This window comes from Leucopleurus acutus (genome assembly GCF_964270905.1).
Source record: "Leucopleurus acutus genome assembly, chromosome: 1".
Taxonomy (NCBI): Eukaryota; Metazoa; Chordata; class Mammalia; order Artiodactyla; family Delphinidae; genus Leucopleurus; species Leucopleurus acutus.
Window position 1 is genome coordinate 199,406,394 of NC_139142.1, and position 25,482 is coordinate 199,431,875.

General features: G+C 38.0%; 1 protein-coding gene across 2 annotated transcripts in view; it reads left to right on the forward strand.

Moving 5' to 3' along the window:
* MRC1 (mannose receptor C-type 1) overlaps positions 1 to 25,482 on the forward strand; it is a 108,720-nt gene that overhangs the window by 29,180 nt on the left and 54,058 nt on the right. For both annotated transcript variants that reach the window (XM_082844930.1, XM_082844929.1), the window contains exons 5-11: positions 478 to 591; positions 3,754 to 3,900; positions 8,338 to 8,523; positions 11,787 to 11,944; positions 15,239 to 15,349; positions 20,540 to 20,655; positions 23,874 to 24,022. In XM_082844930.1, the coding sequence (XP_082701056.1) occupies positions 478 to 591; positions 3,754 to 3,900; positions 8,338 to 8,523; positions 11,787 to 11,944; positions 15,239 to 15,349; positions 20,540 to 20,655; positions 23,874 to 24,022 (981 nt within the window). The remainder of the gene's footprint in view (positions 1 to 477; positions 592 to 3,753; positions 3,901 to 8,337; positions 8,524 to 11,786; positions 11,945 to 15,238; positions 15,350 to 20,539; positions 20,656 to 23,873; positions 24,023 to 25,482) is intronic.

Consider the following 25,482-nt stretch of genomic DNA (forward strand, 5'->3'; position numbering starts at 1 on the left):
TGGATGTTTTAAAATGTCATCGAGTAAAATTCTGAGCGTAAGTTCTAAAATATGAGGTCGGGTAATAACTTACGAGAGTGAAATAGATTGAAGTGCGTATTAAACTTGTTCATGATAGAAAACGGTGACTTTGGTACAAAAGAAATCTTAGTTTTACTCTAAAATGAAGTAGACATGTTTTTGTTTGACGATAGTCAAAGAGAGTCTTCTCCAAATTAGAAGCACATTCACACGATCCTTAGACGCTTAGCGAGACCGTTGCTGGCTTATCTGTGTTCTTACCTCTGTTTCTTTACATGCCCGTGGAGGTAACGGTTGTACTTGCTTCCCGCTGAGGAGAGGATCAAAGGAGACATGCTCGGCATGATCTTCGTTACTTCTCTCTAGTCCATTTTGATTCAAGTACCTAATTCTGAGTTTGATTTCACCGTCTTTTCCGAATGTCAGTTTTGTTTTTGTTTTGCTTTTGTCCTAAAGGGTTAACCAGTTCCTTGACTTCCGGACTCTGGATTGGACTGAACAGTCTGAGTTTCAACAGTGGATGGCAGTGGAGTGGGGGCAGTCCGTTCCGATACTTGAACTGGTTACCAGGTAGGGTTAAGCTCGTCTGATTAACTTGGTGGCGTTAAGCTGGTTGAATTCATCTGCGTTTAATTTAGCTAGGTACCATGGAGACCTTCATCAGCTCACATGTAGATATCAAAGAGAAGAACTGGGAGATTACATCAAGTACAGTTTATTTCTCACCTTGCTTTGAAACCTGCCAACTAGATTTGAATACTCTAACACCATTAGGTTATTCCAGCTTTCTGGGATAAGGACTTGTCTGGAAGGATACTCACACAGGTCAATAGAGGACTTTGTTAAAGTATATATTCGCAGAGCATCCTTGATTTGCTAGGTATTATATTCAAAAATTTGATTTTATATTTATGATATATATATAATATATAATGCTACATAGTATATTCAAAGATTTTATACATATTTATTTCTATCTGCACACACACTATGAATTTAAGAAATTTAAATTGTTTTAGGCTGGAGAATTTCTCATTATCTTGAGCCATGAGATATTTGCAGTATTTCTGTCATCGTTATAATGATCTGAAGGTCTACGTTGATGCCATTTTCTCCTATTTTTAATCGACTAGAGTTGGATTAAAAATGATACCAGCCACAGATTGTAATATTCCGTACTAGCATAATCATTCATGAGCAGTTTTGTTGACAGTTTGTAGTTTAGTTGTAGAAAAACACAGGGGATGATCAAGCCTTCAACGGCTTTCCCATTTTTTGGAGGACAGAAAATACTCTGAGCTAATTATTTCTGTACTGTTGTAACATAGAGGTAACAGAACATAAAAGGAGACTAGATGATAAAGATGTTTTACATATACAGAAATTATTCTGAGAAAACAAAAGGACCAATGATGACAAAACGTCTTGATCTTATTCACCAATACCAACCATTGTTAGTGGCTGCTTAAGGCACTCTACTGAGTATGATTCTCCACTCCCAACCCAGGCCCCATCCTGTACTAACCTTGATTTATTAGGAAAGTGTGCAGGTAAGGATTAGTGATGTCTGCCGTAGGTGTGAGAAAGGACGGGTCACATTTTCATTTACCAGTTCTGCTATGGAAAATACTAGTGTGGTGTTTCTTCATATGGTCAAACTTCTTTTTTTTTAAAGCCATCGAATGGTTTTTGCATTTGGCTTAGAAAATTAAACTCTCCACATTTTCCATGTTACCGACTTATGGTATCAGAAAGAAAAACTTTGAAATAAATAGATAATATTCAGAATATGCTAAAACATGAGAGGGAATTTTTAGAGCCCATACGTCGGTTTAAACTGATTAGATTTTACTATGAAATTTGACTTTCAATGTCCTCCTTCAAGGCATGATGTTTGCAGGGCTGTCACTAAGCGTCAGCTCTGCTTTCCTCTGGAATATGGGAAGTAAACACTGCTGCAAGGGAATATAAGAGGTGCTATTTATGAGTGAGAATTGCATATGTCAGCTTACTGACTCAGTCACACTATTGGAGAATGCCGGTTGGCTCGGTCAGATCATTAGACAATAATAATCACTTGTTGGGGGATTAGAGTTTATTCTTTGCTGCTTAATTATTGTAGGCAGATCATTTTATTTATTACTCAGTTTTAAGTGATGATTATTGTAATATTTAACCACTTGCATTCTGAGAGTTCAGTGAGAAAATTGAGGGGTCTAGATTCTGGGAAAGTGAGGAATAAAATTGGAATATTAATGGGAAAGGAAAAGAAATGTCCTTCCTTATTAAACCAATTCCTGAGAAGTAGGCGCAAAATTAAACCACCTTCTGAAATAATAGGAGAGTTTCTTCAAATGAAAATTAGAAACCTTGTGGACCATTGAAGTTGTTATTGTATAAGTTGTTCAATCAGCCTTCAACTGAGTACTTGACAAGTAAAGCACCTATTAAAATACATCTACATTTGAAGTGACGATAGTTTACGCAAAAGGTATAGACGTGTGAATTCAAATATATAACTATAGTAACCATTGAAAGACAAAGAGCTGATTTGTTAAAGTAGGTCTTGTGTTCTATTGATAAATAACTGTATTACTATGATTTACCAGCTCATATATTAAATAGTAACCGTTAGCTGTAAAATACATTATTGTTTCCGAAAGTTTCTTTCTAGTACTGGTACCTGATCTGTTAGTTCAGTTATACTGGAATTTTGGTCATACTATCAACACATTTAAAAAACATCTTTATCCTTATCACTAACAATTTTTTCTTTGTGTGCTGTTCAAGCCACTTCCAAAAATTTTTGACAAAGGCTTTATGGAACAGGTGATGTGATTCCCATCTTTCGGGAAGGGAAAGTGTGGTCCAGGTCCAGGTCGTAAAGATGTCGGAGGTCACAAAGGAGAATCATTGACAAAATGTGACTCATCACCCTGTCTTCTCTTGTGAGATGGAGTAAGGTTTTAGAGCACTGGTTTCAAAATCATTTATTCAAGTGGTGGAAAAGCGTGAGAAATGCGGGCGTCTATGCATGTATCGATTGCATTAAGAAGGTTGACCTGACCTCGTTCTTTAATCCGTTTCCAGTAAGCAGTGAGATGAGAGGTTAGCTGCTGGAAGTATTCTTCAGTAGGCTGAGCTGAAAATCTTGAGAGAGAGTCTGAGCTCTGGGAGTACTTCATCAGCGTTTGCTGTGGCACATTGCTGCTTCTAGCATCTCTTTGCTTCTCTTTCTCCTCGCGTTGCCTTCTTTCCTGCCTCTTCTTTCTAGCTGGAGGAGGTTTTCCCATGTCCAGAATTCTCTGGCTGGTCCACCGTTAGCTTGCCTTAGGTTTCTGGGGAGGTATCGACAATGTTGAATATAGCTGATTTGGAACGTCGTGTATTCTTTTGTTATTTACCCCCCATCATACGTAAAGTAACCCAGTGTGAAGATTGTTCAGGGTTTAAGGTTTAGCTTTATTGTTTGATATTGTGGGGAAAAATTTATTTCAAAGAAGTAAACTTATATAATCAACATTTCAGGTATTGGAATGATCCAACCATGAGAAAACAAATAGACACCCAACATGTCTTTTGCTCTGCAGGCACTAAATATTTATTTGTGAATGTGTAGCAGAAAGGGTGGGGATCCATTAAATGCCAAGGATAAACGCACGAGGCTCTGGGGGGTCTATTTACTTGCAATTCCTATAATAGTCCCACTTTTATTTTTTCTTTTCCCCAAAGGAAGTCCATCAGCGGAACCAGGAAAAAGCTGTGTGTCACTAAATCCCGGGAAAAGTGCTAAATGGGAAAATCTGCAATGTGTTCAGAAGCTAGGCTATATTTGTAAAAAGGGCAACACAACTTTGAATTCTTTTGTTATCCCCTCAGGTAAGTGATCTATTTGATCTGAAGTGTATAAAATATTATAATTTAAAGATCAAATTACAGTCTAGTCCTAACCGTAGGCAGTGACAGGTTTTGTTGATCATTTATGGTATCAACTTAATGATATTCCTACAGAATGTCTTTTTGGTGGTTGCTAACCTTTCCTGAGCGTGCTGGAGTGTTTGGGCATGAGCAAAGCCTTGGACACAGTATTAATAAAAATTTTATCTTCACAGCTGCCCTGTGAGGTAGGTATTATTATTCACACATTTTAGATGAGGAAAAAGATATTCAGAGGATATAAAAAACACGCACATGTGACAAAACTGGAATCCAAGCTAGGAAATCAGTATCCGAAAGGAATGTTTTTATTAAGTCCTCACTATTTAATGACGTATCTGGGCGCCAGTGTTATTTAGTTTAACATATACACTGAAGTCTTCACCAGAATGGAATAAAACATCCCAGAAGTAGTCACTGAATTTTATATATAGGCTAGACCAGCGGGAAAAAATGCAATTATGCTCTCTATTATAATTTTATAGAAGAATTAAGCTACTGAGCCCAGAATGCATTTTTTTCTTCAAACTGACAAAAAGCAAACTAACTATTGATACATTTTTTTCACCATCACCTGTTTTTGGAGAGACACTTAATACTTCATGGTCATTTATGTATGTATATATATATTCTTCTTGGGAAATCTGACAGCGTGGCATTCTTCACTTTTTTTGCTCCTTGACTTTTAAAAGCAATTTCATTTATTTTAAAATATGATCGACATGGCTAGAAAGTCTATGGTACAACATGATAAATAATAATAATTTCTTCCAGTTCTTACTTCAGATTTGCAGTTCCTCTCTGAATAACTGTGTCTGGGTGTATATCCTTACCTAGTTATTCTATGAATACATGAATAAATATGTTTGTAATTCTTTTTGTCTGTTTTATACAAATGGCAGCATATGATACACTTTGCTCTACTTTTTTCACTTAATAACAATTTGGGGCATCATTCCATACAGTACATAGGTAGCTTCTGTGCTCATGGCTGTACGTTAGCCATTGCAGGGAGAGATGATATTTTTTTTAACCAGTACCCTGTTAATGGAACTTTAGTTTACTTCCAATTTTTTATTATTACAAACAATCCCGCAGTGAGTAACTTTATACATGTGTCATTTGATGTGTGTGATTATTCCTAGAAGTGGAATTGCCAGATCAAAGGGTGGGTGTGTTTGCCATTTTGATGGATACAAACATGGAGGAGCTCTCCAATGGATACAGATGAGGGTCCCATTATTGGGTTCGATTATACTTTACAGGGTCACCCTTATGGCTGCGGGCACGCCTCAGGGAAACCTCAGTCATTTTTGTATTTCGTCTCCTCTGTTCCTCCCATACGAGAAGTGGTACTGATATAATCCTTCCCTCTTGGAAGAGCTCCTATAATTCTCCTTCAGAAGGTTTGGAAATACCACTTAGGGGGTGGGGAGAATGGTGGTTTTATCATGTCTGAGGTGAGGAGGTAGAATTCTGTAACTGGCCTTGTTCCTTAACACCCCAGTTTTAGTTTCCTGTCTATTAAGTGGAAATACTAACATTTGTTCTTCCTGTGAATGTTTGTTCACATTGTCAAGCACTCAGTCCATGATTCTTATTTCTGTGCTATGCCTGTTCCTGGAACCAAACTTGGGTCTGCTGGTCTGCGTGCAGTAAAGCCAGATCTACTGACACCGAGTTGTGGTGAAGGAAATTGCAGGGTTTATTGCAGGTGCCAAGCCAGGAGTCCAGGGCAGCTAGTACTCAAAACACTGAACTCCCCTATGGGTTTCAGGAAAGCATTTGTAAAGTCCAGGCGAGGGAGGTGGGTTGCAGGGTATGTGATCAGCTTGTGCAAAATTCTGTGATTGGTTGATGGTGAGGGAACATAGCAGTGTCCCAGGGGTTGATGTTATCAATCCTTAGGTGCCAACACGCTCCTGATCATCAAGTAGTTAATTTCTTCCATTTGGTGGTGGTTTTAGCATCTGTAAAACAACTCAGGAAATGTCCCTCAGATACTATTATCTGGGTCCTTCAGAGAGGAGCTACAGCAGAGGATATGGCGGAGGGGTCTGTCCCAGGAAGGCCCCCTAGGGTCCTGCTCGGTTACATGCCTTACTTGCTTCACTTGCTAACTTTCACTTCCCATTGGTTTTTGAATTTCTCTATACTTCCTGGATTAATCATTCTATCTAATCTGTAAACTCAAATGAACCAGAGCTTGGAAAAGCATATCAGAGTTAGGATTATGAAGCATACATTATTGGTGACTTTCTTGGGCAAGGGTTCCACCTCGTCCCCTGTTTGTCTTTGCAATGCCACCCTGTGCGTCCATGATCCCTAGGTTGCTAGAGCTGCACTGTCCAGTTCAGTAGCCACTAACCACATGTGACCACTGAGCTCATGAAGTGCGGCTAGTTCCAACGGAGATTCGCTGTGAGTGTAAGATACACGCTGGACTCACAAGACATAGCGTGAAAAACAAAAGTGAACGATCTCATTATTTTTTAATTGATTACATATTGATATGATAGTATTTTGGCTATATTGGGTTAAATATGATGTATTATTATAATGGAAGTTACCTGTCTCTCTTGAGACTTGTACTTAACATGGCAACTGGCAAATGTATAATAATTCCATACGTGGCTCCTGTTTGTGGATTATGTTATATTTCAGTCAGACAGTGTTGCTGTGCAGGAATAAGCCATTTTTCGTGGCTGCCCCAGGGGACGCCTCTACAGCGGTTGTTTTCATGTTTTGAAATATTTTTAAAGTGCATCTGTTTAGTTTTTGAAGCCCTCAGCATGTGCTGGCATCATTTTCAACTTCTTGAGCAGCAAAATTAAAATATCCCACAAGAGGGCTCCAGAGTGATACTAACTTTTTTTTTTTTTTTTTGGTCACCACTGGAACTGTATAGAAGGAATAGATTTTCTAAAAATATGCATTTTTCTGTTATAATAATACAGTGTTTGGATCTCAGGACTGCCTATTTACTTGAATGACTGTACACAGAATCTTGAGCTTATACGAAGGTGATGCAGACATTCCCAGACTTTGAGAGACTATGGAACTGATACATGAAACGGATAACAAAGGTGCCCTGTACTGAACCTTTACTAAGGCAGCACATTTGAGAACATTTAGTATCAAACTTAAATATGGAAGTTGACATTCATTTGGCAATATAGTCCCTCTTTACGCAAGATATATTGCTCAATTGCTGTTTGAAATAGTATCCATAAAATGGTCATAATAAGCTGTTGTCTAGTAAATATAACTTCAATTCTTTTTCTTGACCAACAATTCATGACAGTTACTCTGTGCCAGGCCCTGTGCCATTTCAGAGCCTATATGAGGATGAATGAAGCGAGTCTCTTGCCTTCGAACATTGTTACTGTCACTTTCCCTAGCTCATTACTGTCATGTTTGTAATGTATAATCAAGGTCATGAAATTTGACCCTGACTACTAGTAGCAATAATTAGGACCTTGGTCACTGTTACTGGTTTGATTAAACATTATTGTCGTATTTGTAATTTATAGTCATATTATCTCAAGTGCAGAGCACAGTGAGGATGGGTAGTTTAATATTAGTACTAGTATTCATATTATTTACAATATTTTACATACATGGGTAGTTTGGTTGATGTGATGTGACTGACCCACCATCACACAGCTTGTGGCAGGTTCAGATTTTGCCTGAAAGACTTTGGAATCGAAGTCCCTGTGATTTCTGCAGTTCTGTGCCATCTTTTGGGAGCAAGTGGACGGCAGTGGGTTAGTTCAAAGGCACAGGTGGCCGGCTCACACTGCCATGGTTTCAGAAGCTCCTTGGCGCCCCCCCCCGCCCCCCACCCATTCTAGGCCCTGTGTCAGCACGTCTTTCTCCTGCCTGCCTTGTGAGTCATGCCCATCCTCTGAGGAATGGGTGGCTTCCTAATGCCCGTAGAATAGAGGTAACTTGAAATCTTCTGAGGAATGAATACGTTATATGACAAAACTCTTGTGCTTCCAGTATTTATAGAACATGCTTAGGACAGGTCTGCCGATGATAAAATGCGGACGAAATGAGACAATCTATTGTATCTTACTGTGGCCTTGTGGTAGGTACAGTTGAAAATAAGAACAGATTTCTCATTTGGCTTTATTTTAAAATGAAAGATGACTTCCATATCATCTTTAGTCTAAAAGCAAACACAGTCTCGTCTATCTTTTGTGAATACCTGTGCCAAAAAATGGAAAAATAAATATCAGCTATATTTGCCTATGACTAATGAACTGTTTCCTGTAGAGAATGATAGAAAATATCGTGAAATTAAAAAATTCTTAAAACAATAAAAAAAAGCTCCTTTTAAATGTTTTCCAAACTCTTTTTTTTTTTTTTTTCTAGAAAGTGATGTGCCTACCAACTGTCCAAGTCAGTGGTGGCCGTATGCAGGTCACTGTTACAAGATTTACAGAGAAGAGAAGAAACTCCAAAGAGATGCATTGACTGCATGTAGGAAGGAAGGTGGTGACCTAGCAAGTATACACAGCATCGAGGAATTTGACTTTATTATCTCCCAGCTGGGCTATGGTAGGAACTTCGTCTGTAATACACTTGATTCTCATCTTCCTGACTTACCACCCATCTTCGGAAAATTTAATCATAAATGTTAAATCTAATAAATTCAAGTTAACAATTCAATGAACAATTTAGTAACAAATATCAATCTTGCCTCAAATATTAAAATTATATAGTAATTTAAAGAATTTTTACCACTAAGAGAACACATGAGTTTTTTTAATACAGAATCAACTTATGCATAGTTTTAAAAATACTGTGTTTCAAAAAAAAATACTGTGTTTCTATATATAATCTGGATTCAGAGCAGTCTACCTTAAATTTGTGAACAATATTTCACTAGTTGGAATTAGTTGTGTGTACGGATATATTTTCTCTTTTAAGGCCCATGTTTTGTCTCACAGGAAAGGTCTCTAAATGAGCCATCTCATCCTCTGAATTTTATTTTCTGTATTAATCTAGCTAAGGCTGCTAGAATGACGAGCAGGGAAAGAAAGAATTTATTTGATTGGAGTGGTTAGATGGTGGCCTAAACCTTTTCAAGAAATTTGCATCTCCATTTTAGGACTCTAAGAGACGAAGAGAAAATGTGGTAACTCAATATGGTAAAGTTTTAAAAGATTGGCCCTATCAAAAACATTTCAAAAGTGAGTAAAGCGAATTGGGAATATGCTTATCCTGAAGAGGAGGAGGCTGAGGAAGGAAGTAATGATGACGGGCACTCAGCCGTACTTGCTGATTCAACCATGATCGTTTTCTGCTTCCACTTATGCTACTGCAGAATAGCTGGACCTTTTCGTTTCCAGAGAGCAAAACAAGAGGAAATGGATGGTGGCGATGGTGGGGACGGCTTCCTGACACTTACTGCCTGAAAATGGATAGGAGCGGGGGTAGGGGAGAAGAAAAAAAACAATGAACAAATAGATGAGAAGAATGAAGTAGTCTCAGAAAAAGATGTAGAACATCCCCAGCACTGCTGCTGTCAGTGCCAGTGCTGAACGGAGTCCTTTCTCCTTTGCGCACCTCACTGAGTTCGGTAGGGTGATGATGATATTCTGCTACAGTCCGTAAATAATTTCTTGATTATTCTACATTTACCTGTCCTGGAGCATCTGGACTACACAATACTAATGTAATCAAAACCAGTGTATCTGAATAATATCGTGACAGAGATGGCATGATACTTATAGTAGGGAATAAGGTTTGCAAGTGAGTCGGTGGGAAACACATTAGTTAAGAGGCTGTAGGGCTAACGTGCAAATTTTGCTCTACTTTATATAATATGGTCTAGTAATAGGAGAACCTTATATATTTATTGCTATAGTTATTTTAGGAGTTTGGATGACGAAGGTTGCTTTTAAACTCAGCTGGAGAATTAGTAAACTTTCACTATGGAAACCTTCTCTTTTTTATTATTGATAAAGATTTATTTATTTAAAACAATACAAATCATATTGATAAAGGTAAAGGAACGTTATAAAATTAAAATGATTGTTTCTAAGTCAGAAGCCTAGAAAACCTTTTTGTAGCTAGTTGAGTTGATATCTTTCATGTTAATCATGGAAATACAGGGGATACATTGGGACCTACACATATAAGTTATGACTCCATCAACAAAGACAGCTTCCCTAACAGGTTGATAAGTCCATCTAACAACTTTATGCTCGCATCTTATATATTTTTGTAGGATCAAGCTTGTGCGTACAGAAGCTACAGGGGGAGAACAGTTTAGTGAGAAAAATGTTTATCAGAAACTCTTAATACTTTATTATAATCGTGGGACTTGGGAGTTTAGGTTTTCACTGGTCTTGAATCTAAAAACCTTGAGGGGTACATGAAGTCATTTTGGAGCCTATATTTTCTGCCCAAAGAACATGATCTGCCAGATTAAGTGAAAGGAAAAGGGATCATCCTGGCAATGCCATTCATGTTTCATGGTGCTGGAAACATCTGCTGGGACTGGCACCAGGCCAGTCAGGGACTTCTCCAAAAGCAAAGTTGAGTGACACTTTTAGGAGGAAGAGACTAAACCATTTAGGGAAATTCCTATACAATGTGGCATATTTCTCATTTTCTACTACAACATCATCTTTACAAACTTTGGGCAAGTAATTTTATTTAACTGTTTAAAGAACATATGAAACTTAAATAGATATTGAATTGTGTATTCCTTCAATTTTTAAAATATGGAAATGTGTGTGATTTTAGTCACGAGACCTCAGGCCTTCTATTTGGTCCCGTTTTTACTTATGATATTTAGAATTCTTAGAATTAAAACTACTGATAAAATCAATAATGCTCTTCATAGAATTTTCAAAACAGAATGGTCCTCTTTTATATCTATACCTGGTTGTTTTTATTTTAACTTCTGTTTGTTATTTGGGTTTTTCTGGTGTTTCATAGTGAAAATGGTGGCAGGTTCATTCATATACATAGACTAATAAGTAAGTGCTAAATGCCAGAAGGCAGCCCAGCCCTTCATTTATGTATCTTCTCACTGTATGGATCATTTTCACTCCTATTACAGTGATTAAACTTGAACAGAAACACCTAGAATGTTCTTGATAACATCGTCAGTAAAATAGGAGTGGTTTTTAGTTTTTATTATTTTAAAACATTCAATAAGATTTAATAGTAGTCAAATAGATTCATGTATAAAGAAGCTGCCGTATTTCCAGCACCGTGAGTGTGGTCGGTAAATGATTTATAACAAAAAAGCAGCTTCACAAGATAGAGGATCATGATAGACCCACTTCAGTTTCTAACAACTCCCAGGAGATAGAATTTGCAGTAACACAACAGAAGAATACAGTCATATCCACAATGTGAAGAATACATTACACATTTTAAACTAAAATTGACAACATAGGGGCTTCCCTGGTGGCGCAGTGGTTGGGAGTCCGCCTGCCGATGCAGCGGACACGGGTTCGTGCCCCGGTCCGGGAGGATCCCGTGTGCCGCGGAGCGGCTGGGCCCGTGAGCCATGGCTGCTGAGCCTGTGCGTCCGGGGGGGTGCTCCGCAACGGGAGAGGCCACAGCAGTGAGAGGCCTGCGTACCACAAAAAAAAAAAAAAAAAAATCGACAACATAAAATGTAGTTGACATCTCAGTCTACAGAGGTAGATCCGTTTGAAGCTCAAGAGGATGGTCTTTCATGCTAGTGATAATATCAAGGGAGTTGTTGATAAAGAACGGGTCTTCTTTTCCTGATAACCTTCTGATGTTTAGAAAGAAAACTTTGGGTAGATGACTTCTGTGTTTTTCTTCCTGTTTAGAGCCAAGTGATGAGTTATGGATTGGCTTAAATGACATCAAGATTCAAATGTACTTTGAATGGAGTGATGGAGCCCCTGTAACATTTACCAAATGGCTTCGTGGAGAACCAAGTCATGAAAACAATAGGCAGGAAGACTGTGTGGTGATGAAAGGCAAAGTAAGGCAACTTTAGTTACTGATATCTAGCGAAAGCCACAGGGAAATTTTCCTTCTGCCCCACTTACTACGTACGATTGTTTCCATAGTTTCTATTCTACTGAATTGACATAGATCAAGGTTGAACGAGAATTCGGATTCAGTTTTTTGAGTCCTCTCAATTGTCTGGCACACCCAAATTCTCAAAAGGACTAGAAAAGCAACAGACAGAAACTTTCATTTCAAAGAGGAAATTAACCAGTAACGAACGCTTATATCATTCCTATGCTTGGTTCTAAGTTTGTTTTTTTTTTAATTTTTATTGGAGTATAGTTGATTTTCAGTGTTGTGTTAGTGTCTACTGTACAGCAAAGTGATGCATACACACATATCTGCTCTTTTTTAGATTCTATTCCCATATAGGTCATTGCAGAGTATTGAGTAGAGTTCTCTATGCTATACAGCAGGTCCTTATTAGTCATCTATTTTATATATAGTAGTGTGTATATGTCAATCCCAATCTCCCAATTTATCTCTTCCCCCTTTTTCCCCCTTTTCCCCTGATAACCATATGTTTTCTACATCTGTGACTCTGCTTCTGTTTTGTAAATAAGTTTATTTGTACACGTTTGTTAGATTCCACGTATAAGTGATATATATTTGTCTTTCTGTGTCTGACTTACTTCACTCAGTATGACAATCTCTAGGTCCATCCATGTTGCTGCAATTGGCATTCTTTTGTTCTTTTTTATGGCTAATTCTGTGGTATATATGTGCCACATCTTTTTTATCCATTCCTCTGTCGATGGCCATTTAGGTTGGTTCCATGTCCTGGCCATTGTAAATAGTGCTGCAATGAACATTGGGGTGCATATATCAAATTATAGTTTTCTCTGGGTATATGCCTAGGAGTGGGATTGCTGGGTCATAGGGTAGTTTTATTTTTGTTTTTTGGAGGAACCTCCATACTGTTCTCCATAGTGGCTGCACCAATTTACATTCCCACTGATGGTGTGGGAGGGCTCCCTGTTCTCCACAGGTGGTGGCACGTGTTTTTATATGGCTTGATTAATCAATTCAGAGCTTTGGTCCTACTTTTAGCTGGTTGCTCTGAGTGGATGGAGACCTAGCTAGATCTCCTCTGGGTCCAACAGCCTAGAGTCTGTGCTTGGAGAGCTACAGATTTTTTTTTAGGTTACAAAGAGATGCCAAATATGAAAAAATGGCTTCCGTGTCTTAAATATCCCTTTAGCGACTGAAGTATATCATCAAGTGATCTTTTGTTAATAGAGAATGAAGATGGTGGTTCAGGGACTTGGTTTTGATGTATGGCTTATTTCCTCACTTGTAAAATAATAATAATAATCATACCCAGTTCATATGGTGGGTATAAGGATTAAATGGGTTAAGGTGTATAATGTGCACAGTGCCTGGCCCAAACTTCCTGCTCAGTAAGTATTAGCTACTGTTTTTTTTTGTTTTTTTTTTGTTTTTTTTTTAACATCTTTATTGGAGTATAATTGCTTTACAATGGTATGTTAGTTTCAGCTTCACAACAAAATGAATCAGTTATATATATACATATATTCCCATATCTCTTCCCGCTTGCATCTCCCTCCCTCCCACCCTCCCTATCCCACCCCTCCAGGCGGTCACAAAGCACCGAGCTGATCTCCCTGTGCTATGCGGCTGCTTCCCACTAGCTATCTACCTTACGTTTGGTAGTGTATATATGTCCATGCCTCTTTATCACTTTGTCACCGTTTACCCTTCCCCCTCCCCATAGCCTCAAGTCCATTCTCTAGTAAGTCTGTGTCTTTATTCCTATTTCACCCCTAGGTTTTTCATGACATTTTTTTTTTTAAATTCCATATATATGTGTTAGCATACGGTGTTTGTCTCTCTCTTTCTGACTTACTTCACTCTGTATGACAGACTCTAGGTCTATCCACCTCATTACAAATAGCTCAATTTCGTCTCTTTTTATGGCTGAGTAATATTCCATTGTATATATGTGCCACATCTTCTTTATCCATTCATCCGATGATGGACACTTAGGTTGTTTCCATCTCTGGGCTATTGTAAATAGAGCTGCAATGAACAAACACATGAAAGAATGCTCAACATCACTAATCATGAGAGAAATGCAAATCAAAACTACAATGAGATATCATCTCACACCAGTCAGAATGGCCATCATCAAAAAATCTAGAAACAATAAATGCTGGAGAGGGTGTGGAGAAAAGGGAACCCTCTTACACTGTTGGTGGGAATGTAAATTGATACAGCCACTGTGGAGAACAGTATGGAGGTTCCTTAAAAAGCTACAAATAGAACTACCATATGACCCAGCAATCCCACTACTGGGCATATACCCTGAGAAAACCATAATTCAAAAAGAGTCATGTACCAAAATGTTCATTAGCTACTGTTTTTATCATTGTGGTTGTTATTATGGTGATAAACTGAAAGCTTAAGAAAAGAGTATGTGTTAATTATTGAAAGAATAGGCAGAAGTGTGTCCTGGGAAGGGGAAACCAGAGAGCATCCTACTTGTAGGGAACTCAAAATACAGTGTGGCTGAAAGCATGGAGTGAGAGGTAGAGGGGTGTGTAGGGAAAATACTGGCCATGAGAAAACATGCATTAGCCTGGGAGTAGCCAAACATAATCTGCAATTTGCAAATATTACACTGGCTGAAGAGTTGAGTACCAGGTTGTAGTGGGTACAGAAAACATTTTTCAAGGTGTTTAGCAGTTAAGGGAAGGAGAAGAGAAGTTTTTTAACGTGAAATCTCTAAGGAAGGCAGAAAGGGTGGAATTTGAAGTAGGGTGAAATATGGTACCTTAGCTCCGGGGGGACCCTCATCAATAGAAATGGGAAGAATGGAGGGAAGAAAACTGGTTTCAGGTGTGTTTTCAGGTTGGGCCTTCTTTCTGGGTGGCTTTAAACGTACTCAGTTAACTTGAAAACAGCTGCCCATAGGGATGGAAGAGGAGGTAAACCTTCTGTTGGGACCATCTCTTAAGGGCTTATGAGCATTTTTCGTTTCTCTCTAGATCCCCCTCCAGAGTGGCTTGACTGCAAAGATATAAAATACATACTGGGGCTACAATCTCTTTATATCTTTGTAGCCAAAGTCAAATTTGCAGTTTCCTGGTAAAATGTCCATTTACCTTTCCTTTTCATAGATGCCTTTTTCTCTTAATAACCTCAAATCTTTATTTCCCTTTTCAGAGGTGCAGTTATGAGGAAACAGCACCAAACAACTGATGATCATTGAGTTTTTGTTTTTTTTTTCCTTTGCTTTCTCTAGGATGGGTACTGGGCAGATCGGGCCTGTGAACAGTCTCTTGGCTACATCTGTAAGATGAAATCACAAGCCCAAACTCCAGGAATAGTGGAAGTGGAAACAGGCTGCCGGAGAGTGAGTACAGAAAGCACGCAGTGGTTTCAGATCAGCAGATATGATGTGATAGCTTTATTTTTGTCTGTGAAGGTACTTAATAATAGGGGCCAACTGCTTCACCTTACAGGTAGTGGTAGTCTATGACGCGATGGGTCATCAAGGACATTTCCAGTGGATAACCTTAATTTACAGATAGCAAACAATCCTTAGTCATTTTTTCCATTTATAATATTTCTGGTGAGCCTGTTTCTGGTGGGGAGTCTTCTCAGTAGATCCCTGAGGGTCTGGGAGGCAGGAGGTCTAGACTCTAGCTGGTAGTACCAGGTAGTAACTCAGTTAAACCAAGTCAAACCATGCAGTCCTATCGTGCTTTATTCTCACCTGCAGCACAGTTAGTAATACCTCCCCGCAGGTCTTATCTTTCTTTGAGGTTAAAGTAAGTGATTTCTGTGGAGCTGTTTCTAAAAGCAAAATACGGGGCATATGGTTGTCATTTTCCTGTTTGATCGCTGAGTTGCCCATCTTCCTCTTTTTTCCTTTCTCACTTCTCTTGGATAAAAATAAAGTAGAAACTGATTTTCTGTCCAAGAGTGTCAAGTTGTGATCAAATCATAACAAACACCAGAATTCATGAAACATACTTGAGTACTGACCAGTTAAACCATAAAGAAAAATAGAGCAAACCCAGAAAATCATACAGTGAGAGATAGAAAGGATCTTAGTGATGCTTGAAGAACCCCTTTTAATTTTTGCGTTCTGGAAATTTCAGCCCAGAGAAGTGATAACTTTGTATGAGTCACACAGAGGTAAGGCTAGAACCCACGTTTCCTGCCAAGTACACTTTCACTGCTGGTTTCACTACCAATATACTTACATATTCTTTGCCTAATCATATGCAGGTACAGGAGATTGTCTATTATTGTAATTTTCTATAAGTAATAAACCAATCCTCAAATTTTATTACTTCTACACAATCAAAATTTTGTGTATATTTTTTCTGTGAACTGTCATGTCTACAATGATAAAATCCAATTTAATCATTAGGTTAAATAATAATAAGAAGAAAATATTGGCCAGCTGTTTGTTGAGTGTGGTTATTATGCTTTCAGTGATCTTAAAAGATAAACATTATATTTCTAACTAAACAGGAGAAGATACAAGAACTCAGAGATATTAATTTAGCTGGTTTAAAAACACATGCTCTAGGCCCTGATTTCCTCAAATCACTGGAAAGTCTAGAAAACAAATCCACTTGTCAACAAAGGAAGATAATAGTTTTTTTGTCTGGGCCTGGGTACTTGGTGGTGTAGGCGTATTTCTGAGAATTCAAAACTACAGGCCTTCTGTCATAAAGCTCTGGGATTCAGTTTTCAATTCATTGCTACCTGTATGGGAAACCTTGATCTAAGAAATTAACATGAAGTGGTCTCAAGTTGCTAATATTCCTGGATGTCTGACAGACGCAAATGTACATCCTCTTTATGCAGAAGTCCTCCTTCCCAGGCTGATTGGGAATCCCACAGACAAGTGTGAAATCCAAAATTATAAAACATACCACCAGGAGCTTAGATGGTGGAATTAATGGAGATGACATTAAAGTGAATGTGTATTAAAATGCTTACAGAAATAAAAGGTGGAATTGAAACGATGGACCAGCCACCAAGTTTTGTTATGTGGTGTTTTCATATGATTAAATTGTAAAGATTTTTTATTTCCATGAAGGTTTTTTTGACCCATGAATTATTTAGAAATGTGTGTGTGTGTGTTTTCATAGTGGTAGAATTTGCTGGTGGTGATGGGGGTTTGTTTGTGTTTTAGTTCCTAAATAATTGGGAGCTACTGTTGATTTAAATTTCACTGCATTGTGCTTATATAAAGTTTTTGTTGTTATTTGTTGAGACTTTCTTCATTATTTAGTTCATAGTCAGTTTTTTTTTTTTTTTTTAAATTTCATTTATTTATTTATTTTTGGCTGTGCTGGGTCTTCGTTTCTGTGCGAGAGCTTTCTCTAGTTGCGGCGAGCGGGGGCCACTCTTCATCGCGGTGCGCGGGCCTCTCACTGCCGCGGCCTCTCCCGTTGCGGAGCACAGGCTCCGGACGCGCAGGCTCAGTAGTTGTGGCTCATGGGCCCAGCCGCTCCGCGGCATGTGGGATCTTCCCAGACCGGGGCACGAACCTGTGTCCCCTGCATTGGCAGGCGGACGCTCAACCACTGCGCCACCAGGGAAGCCCCCATAGTCAGTTTTTATAAATATTTTATAAATATTCCATCTGTGCTTGAACAGAATGATCTTTGATCTGGGGGTTCAGGGCTCTATATATGGTGACTAGATAGAACTTAGCAATTATATTATCCAGATATTCTATATTTCTAATATTTTGTCTGCTTGACAAAATATTCTCCTTGTAATTGTATCAAGTTTTGATTTATGTACTTTGATCTGTATTATATCTTCTTGGTGAATCAGTCCTTCAACTATGTAATTATTTTCTTCATTCATAGTAATGCTTTTTTATCATAAAGTCAATTTTAAATAATATTAATATTGCCACAGAAACTATCTTTTGCATGGTATTTCCCTGGAACCTCTTTCTCCAGCTGCTTGCTTTTTTTTTTTTTTTTTTTTTTTTTTTTTTGCGGTACGCAGGCCTCTCACTGCTGTGGCCTCTCCCGTTGCGGAGCACAGGCTCCAGACGCGCCGGCTCAGCAGCCATGGCTCACGGGCCCAGCCACTCCGCGGCATGTGGGATCCTCCCGGCCCGGGGCACGAACCCATGTCCCCTGCATCAGCAGGCGGACTCTCAACCACTGCACCACCAGGGAAGCCCCCCCTTATATTTTTAACATGCATTCCTGACTTGAAGTTAACCAATATCTCTCTCTGCCTCATGAACAAAATGAATGTTAATTATTCCACTCAAACATTCAAAATTTTTCAAATTTTGAAGTAATGTTAGACTCACAAGAAGTTGAAAAAAAGAGTACCGAGAATTCCCCTGTATCCTCCACTCCACTTCAGCCAATGACAGCATTTTCTCTAACCAGAGTACATGATCACTACAGGTAGTCGGCATGGATACAATATTATTGACTAAACTACGGATCTTATTACTATTCCATTCTTTAACTTCCCACCACCAATTAGGTATCTTTGCTATTTGTCCAGGCAGTTAGACCTGGATTTACTAACATTCATTGACTTCTTTGCTCAGTGTAGACTTTTAGCCCACTTGCTCCTCTTGTCTTTCCTTTCTCTCCAAAGTAAATCTTTTAGAATTTCTTTCCCTGGGATTTGGGAGTGGAAAACTCTCAGTCTTTGTTTGGAAAACTCTTGAATTCATCTTCACCCTGCGTAGTAACTTATGTAGGTCATTTTAGAATTCTAGATTGATAGCTGTTTTCTGACAGCACTTTACATATTATTTCATTTTCTCCTGGCCTTTATTTTTGCCATTGGAATTCCTACTAGACTAAATCTTTTTTTAAAAAGTGGATACTCTGTATTTTCTCTCTGATTGATTTTAAGATCTCATTTTCTCTGTCTGTAGGTACAGTGTGTTCAGTTTTGGATTTATTTTATTGGTTCCATTTGGTATTGAGTGTGCCTCTTCATTTTGAGGATTTGTATCTTTCCATTCTTGAAAATTACCAGTCATTAATTTTATTCAGTGCTTCTGAAACTTCTCTCAGGTTGATTTTCAACCTTCTCATTCTATCATTTATATTTTCTATCAATATGATTTTTAAAACATCTTTTCATATTCTCATCTCTCCTACATTCAATTTACTAATCTTTCTGAAACCGTATTTTCTATATTTAATCTGGCCATTGAGTTTTTAACTTCATATTTTTCTTTTCTAGAAATTCCTTTTTGTGTGTGTTTGCATCCTCTCGTTCTTTGTTCATAGTATTTTGATCTTTCATCATTGATTCTGTTTCTTCTTTTGTCACTTAAATCATCTCAACATGCTTCTTTTTATATTTTTTCCAGATTGTTTTATGATGTTAAACTGTTGACTCTCCCTTAAAATGAGGCATTTCTCTCACATGGTTTATAATTTTTGATTGTGAATTCGTCCCCATCCCATCCCCACCCTGACCCTCAAGTGTCATAGTCTTGCATGACCTGGATTGTGGACGTATTTCTGTCATGTGGTTTTACATTTGACTTCCCAAAGTGCCTGCAAGGTCCTCCTTCTGTAGACTACATTTTATATTTTATTTTTTGGGCTTAGATTCTCATACAATGTGGAGAGTGTAAAGTTGGCACTGGCACCCATCTGTGGCACAGACTTGGTATTTATTTTCAAACAGAAGAATTTTTTTTTCTTCCTTCACTCAGAACCCCAGGCAGGTGACAAGAATCTCTGTCATTTCCTCCTTCTGTGGGTGGAGTTTTCTCGCTCTCCTTTCAAAGAGGGGCTACCCTTCGTGGGTATCATCTTTACACAAGGACTTCAGTTCTATCTCCCTGCCTCAGGTGGGCTGATGGCCAAATATCCTAATCTGTATGGACATTAATACCCCAGCCCCTAGACTCCAGGACCTTAATCTTGGTCTGATACATAACCAGGCAACTACAGTCTCAGCTTGTGCATTTTCCATCCCAGCTCTTTAGTTTTCTAGTATTTATTTTTGATACCTGGAGATGTCCCCTTCTTTCTCCCAAACTCTAGTATGGATTTTCTGTTTATTGTTATGATTTTATTTAGCATGCTTTTATTTCTGTGTGTTTGAAGTGTGGGAGAGGAAGCACATCAAATCATGTTGCCAAAGTTTGATAAGTACTATCCTGTGACCAGGTGGTACAGCTTTGTACTCACCATCTACTACTGGCTTCAATAGATGACTAGGCTTGTTACTCTGCAAATTATTTCCTGTGGTTACCTATTCTAAAACTGAGATCTTAGCCATTTTGTTCAGTTTCTTGGGTAAACATGTCACAAATCATTTTTGTTGGAAGTTGCATCAGAAGTGGAGAGAATGACTCCCCTCACCCCATTTTGTATCATAATTTCCATTTGAGGAACAATGCACTCCTGTTTTCCTTATTCACATAAATTGTTTTCATTGCATGTCAAATTATTCTTATTTGTGTTCTTTACACACTTCTATTGTTTATCAATTTGTGTTTCATCATAGAGGAATTATTAAAATAATATTATATAATAAATATGCATGATAATCTGCTTCATAACATCAACAGGGCTGGAAAAGACATGGCTTCTACTGCTATTTGATTGGACACACACTTTCAACATTTACAGAAGCAAACCAAACCTGTGTGAATGAGAAGGCTTACCTAACAACTATTGAAGACAGGTATGCAACTATTTTCATGTTTTTAAAAAAATGTATCAAATAATGAACCATTTCCAAAAAAGCATATCAATGTGTTCTAAATTTCTGAGTAAATTCCATTGAATCTTGAAGTGTGGTTTGTAAATATAGGAGCATTAAAAATCATGTTTTTATTTGGATTCTTCATTGAAAACACAATAAAATATTTTGCTACTTTCAGTAGCATAAAACAATGTTCAGAACAGTTTGCTAATGCTCTGGTAAATGTTGTTTATAGATCTAACTTTATTTATTTACTTATTGGAGTATAATTGCTTTACAATGTTGTGTTAGTTTCTGCTGTACAAGGAAGTGAATCAGCTATATGTATACCTATATCCCCTCCCTCTTGGACCTCTCTCCCACCCACCCCCATCCCACCCATCTAGGTCATCACAGAGCACCAAGCTGAGCTCCCCATGTTATACAGCAGGTTCCCACTAGCTAGCTATTTTACACATGGTAGTGTATTTATGTCAAACCTAATCTCCCAATTTGTCCTACCCTCCCCTTCCCCCCCGTGTCCACATGTCCGTTCTCTACCTCTACATCTCTATTCCTTCCCTACAAATAGGTTCATCTGTACCATTTTTCTAGATTCCACATATATGCGTTAATATACGATATTTGTTTTTCTCTTTCTGGCTTACTTCACTCTGTATGACAGACTCTAGGACCATCCACGTCTCTACAAATGACCAAATTTCGTTCCTTTTTATGGCTGAGTAATATTCCATTGTACATATGTACCACATCTTCTTTATCCATTCGTCTGTTGATGGCCATTTATGTTGTTTCCATGTCCTGGCTATTGTAAATAGTGCTGCAATGAACGTTGGGGTGCATGTGTCCTTTTGAATTACAGTTTTCTCAGGGTATATGCCCAGTAGTGGGATTGCTGGGTCATTTGATAGTTCTATGTTTAGTTTTATAAGGAACCTCCATACTGTTCTCCACAGTGGCTGTATCAATTTACATTCCCACCAACAGTGCAAAAGGGTTCCCTTTTCTCCACACCCTCTCCAGAATTTACTGTTTGTAGATTTTTTGGTGATGGCCATTCTGACTGGTGTGAGGTGATACCTCATTGTAGTTTTCATATGCATTTCTCTAATAATTAGTGATGTTGAGCATCCTTTCATGTGCTTCTTGGCCATCTGTATGTCTTCTTTGGTGAAATGTCTATTTAGGTCTTCTTCCCATTTTTTAATTGGGTTGTTTGTTTTTTTGATATTGAGCTCCATGAGAGATCTAACTTTTTTAAATTGTAGCAGATCTCAAATTTTTTAAAGCAAAAAAAGTAAGTAAAATTTGTCATGTCAAAAATCATACTTTCTATCTTTACTACCACCTCCAACAAAAAAGAAGGCAGAGAGATTTACTGAATATTTTATTCATTCTTTCCAGTCTTCCATTCTTTGTTTTGCTTTGCTTTGCTAGTTTTACTAGATTATTAGGTCCAGAAAATGATGTGGACACAGAGAATTTTATGTAACTTTTTTTTTTTTTTTTTTTGCGGTACGCGGGCCTCTCACTGCTGTGGCCTCTCCCGTTGCGGAGCACAGGCTCCGGACGCGCAGGCTCAGCGGCCATGGCTCACAGGCCCAGCCGCACCGCGGCATGTGGGATCTTCCCAGACCGGGGCACGAACCCGTGTCCCCTGTATCGGCAAACGGACTCTCAACCACTGCGCCACCAGGGAAGCCCTTTATGTAACTTTTAACATCTAGAGTCCCATCTTTCTTTAGGTTTTAGTATTTATTTTTCTCCTGCTTTTTGCAAAGTACTGGATCAGGCACAGAAGAAACTTAAAAGAAATTTTTTAAAATGTCCATTTGATTGGAAGTAAATAGGTAAAAATCATTGAGTTTTAATACAGTAAGTTATATTTATTGACCTTTCAATACAGACCCAATAAAATGTAGAGGATGCTATTGATATTAAAAATTCTTTGATAAAGTGAAAGATGTCATAGAATTTATATAGTCTTTATAAAAGAACTTGTTTTTCAACATTCTTTTTTCATGTATAATTAAATGTCTGATACATTGTAATACCCTGATACAATGCTAACCTCTGAAAATAAGATCATAGATAATTTTTATCTTATGACCTGGAAGTGAGCTGTACATTTTTAAGTACTGTGGGAGCATGTTCTGATCTGTACTGTTGGTCTTTGGTCTACTGGAATAGAGATTTCCCTAGATTTTCTATTTTAAGTTTGCTTTTCCTTATGTGTTTTCTGTGATACTTGTGTTCAGGAGCTCACTAACTCTGTGGTTCAATTTGGTTTTGGGGCCTTAAGAAAAATTGAGTTGTTACTTTTTAATTTTTTTGGTTTGTTCAGTTTAGGGAATGAAATTATTCGGACTAGGGTCAAACAAATGTTCTGTTATTGTGGCTTTCTCTCCATTTCTCTCTCTATTCTCCCTGGAGCCATCTACGGCTCCCTTTGTTCCTGGAAACTCTGGACATCACTTTTCTTTTGCTCCAAAGAGATATTATTTTGCATATGTTGCTGCGCCATTGTCTGTTTATCAATTAAGACAAATTTTGTTTGCCTTACCAACTACATTGTATTATTACCAGATTACGTCAAATATAAGGACGGGATCCAGAGGAGAGCGAACGCTGGAATTTGTGATTCTGCTCCCAGTTCTTTCTAGAGATTGAATCTCTAGTTCTCTGTATTTCTTGATAATTTTCTCTTTTGTTTCAGAGCTGAAAAATGAGAATGAAATTGAGTGGAAAATCCACACAGATTTTCTAATTGTATTGTCCTCGATAATGTTACAACCTCTCCACTTACTTCACCAAGAATTGTGTAGAGCATTTGAAATATTTGAAAAGTGGACTGATTTTCAAACAATGTATTTTAAAAGGCGATAGTTTTCTCCTTTGCATTTTGAGATCTCTTTCACTTTGAGGAGGAGCAGAGGGACTGGTGAGCAACAGAGAAAAATAGTTTGGGTACATTTGAATGATTTTATTCGATCAGCTGTATGATATTTTTCCTTCATAAGATCACATTTCCTTAGTGAAAATTTGCATTATTTAAATGACACATAAATAGAACACAGTAAGTTTGATTTGCCAACTGAAGCATAGCTCAGGCATACAATTGAGATACTTTTCATGTGGATAATTAGAAAAATTCACATTTTTCTAAAATTTAGTTCATTTTTTTTTTTTTTTTTAAGATATGAACAAGCCTTTCTGACTAGTTGGGTTGGATTGAGGCCTGAAAGATATTTTTGGATAGGACTTTCAGATGTACAAAACAAAGGAACTTTTCAGTGGACCATCGCGGAAGGGGTTCAGTTCACCCACTGGAATTCAGATATGCCAGGTATGTTCAGAGCTTCGGTCTTGTTTCGGGTGGTCTGGAGAGCGGACCAAGAATCTGTGTTCTTTTTTCTGCTATTTTGGCTGCACCATGTGGCCTGAGGGATCTTAGTTCCCCGAGCAGGGATGGAACCCCTGCCCTCTGCAGTGGAAGCGTGGATTCTTAACCACTGGACCACCAGGGAAGTCCCAGCACTTTGGTCTTGAGTTTCCATTTACCCTACACGTCCATCGGGCCAAGCCTGTAATTCCTTCACAGCACCTTTCCAAACAGACTTATGTAAATTAACTGTGCTTTTTAGATTTTATTATCTCATATTTCATTCTCTTTTTCCTTTTCCTTTTAAAAATGTTCCCATTAGTTTGCAGTGGTCTAAAAAAAAAAAAAGGGGGAAGAGAAAACTGCTAGGTTATCCGGTACCGCTCTATTTGAAGTATTTATGAAACAGTGATGAAATCCTAAATGGTCATAAAGATTCCAAATGGTTAACTTACTTCTGAGAACTTAAAGCTGTCCTCAAGGGGTATAAAGCTTTTCAGTTTAACTATGAATGGAATTATGACTGCGCTAAATCTGGAACAAGATGTAGTGCTTATGTGGAACTCATTATTTCAATATCTTGAATGGGCTACCCCGTTTAGCCCTTGATATGCCTTGGAGTTAATTTTCTCCTTATAGGAAACCTGCAAGGTAAGTTTAAGTATCCTCATTGTAAAGAGGTGGAAACTGGAACTTGAAAAATTTATAAGCACGGATTTAGACTGTGTGCACATTTAAGAGCTGTGTGCACGTTTTTGTTTTTTTGAAGGGTGGTAATTCTTACTCTCCAGGCAAAACTCCTTCATTTCACTGGTGTTGATCATTTAGCAGTAGGATTCTGAGAGATTAATCCTGTAACATCCTTAGGGAATAAAAATGGATCAAACCCGAGTCATAGGGAATTAGCAATCTTACAGAAAATACTTTGGGAAAAATATACCTCCCCAGAACTTGGAGAGTTACTTCTAAACATTTACTGCCTTTAAAAGGACAGCAACCAAAGACTATCTCATCTTAGCAGCAAGGAATCCTAATGTTTCCAAAGCTCTATCTTAATTACTATTTCGAAATAATGATGACGGTAAAACAGAAAGCTTCAAACCATGAAGCTTAGTGTAGTCCACACTGTCTTTTATGTACTTTTTTATCCATTAAAGCTGGCGTGCATCACAACTCTGTAAGGTAGGTGGCAGTATTTGCATTTTAAGACGAGGAAATGGGTTCATAGTAGTTGAGTAATTGATCTAAAATCTCTAGCTCAGACGTGTCTCATTTTGAAGTCCAAAGAACTTCTGTTCTCAGATATCTACGTGGACCCCAGGGGGAAAAATAACAGATCTTAAATAATTTTTTTTAAAAAAGAAAGAAACATCAAAACCCCATTATTTTTGGGTATATGTACGTGTATAACTGAATCACTTTGC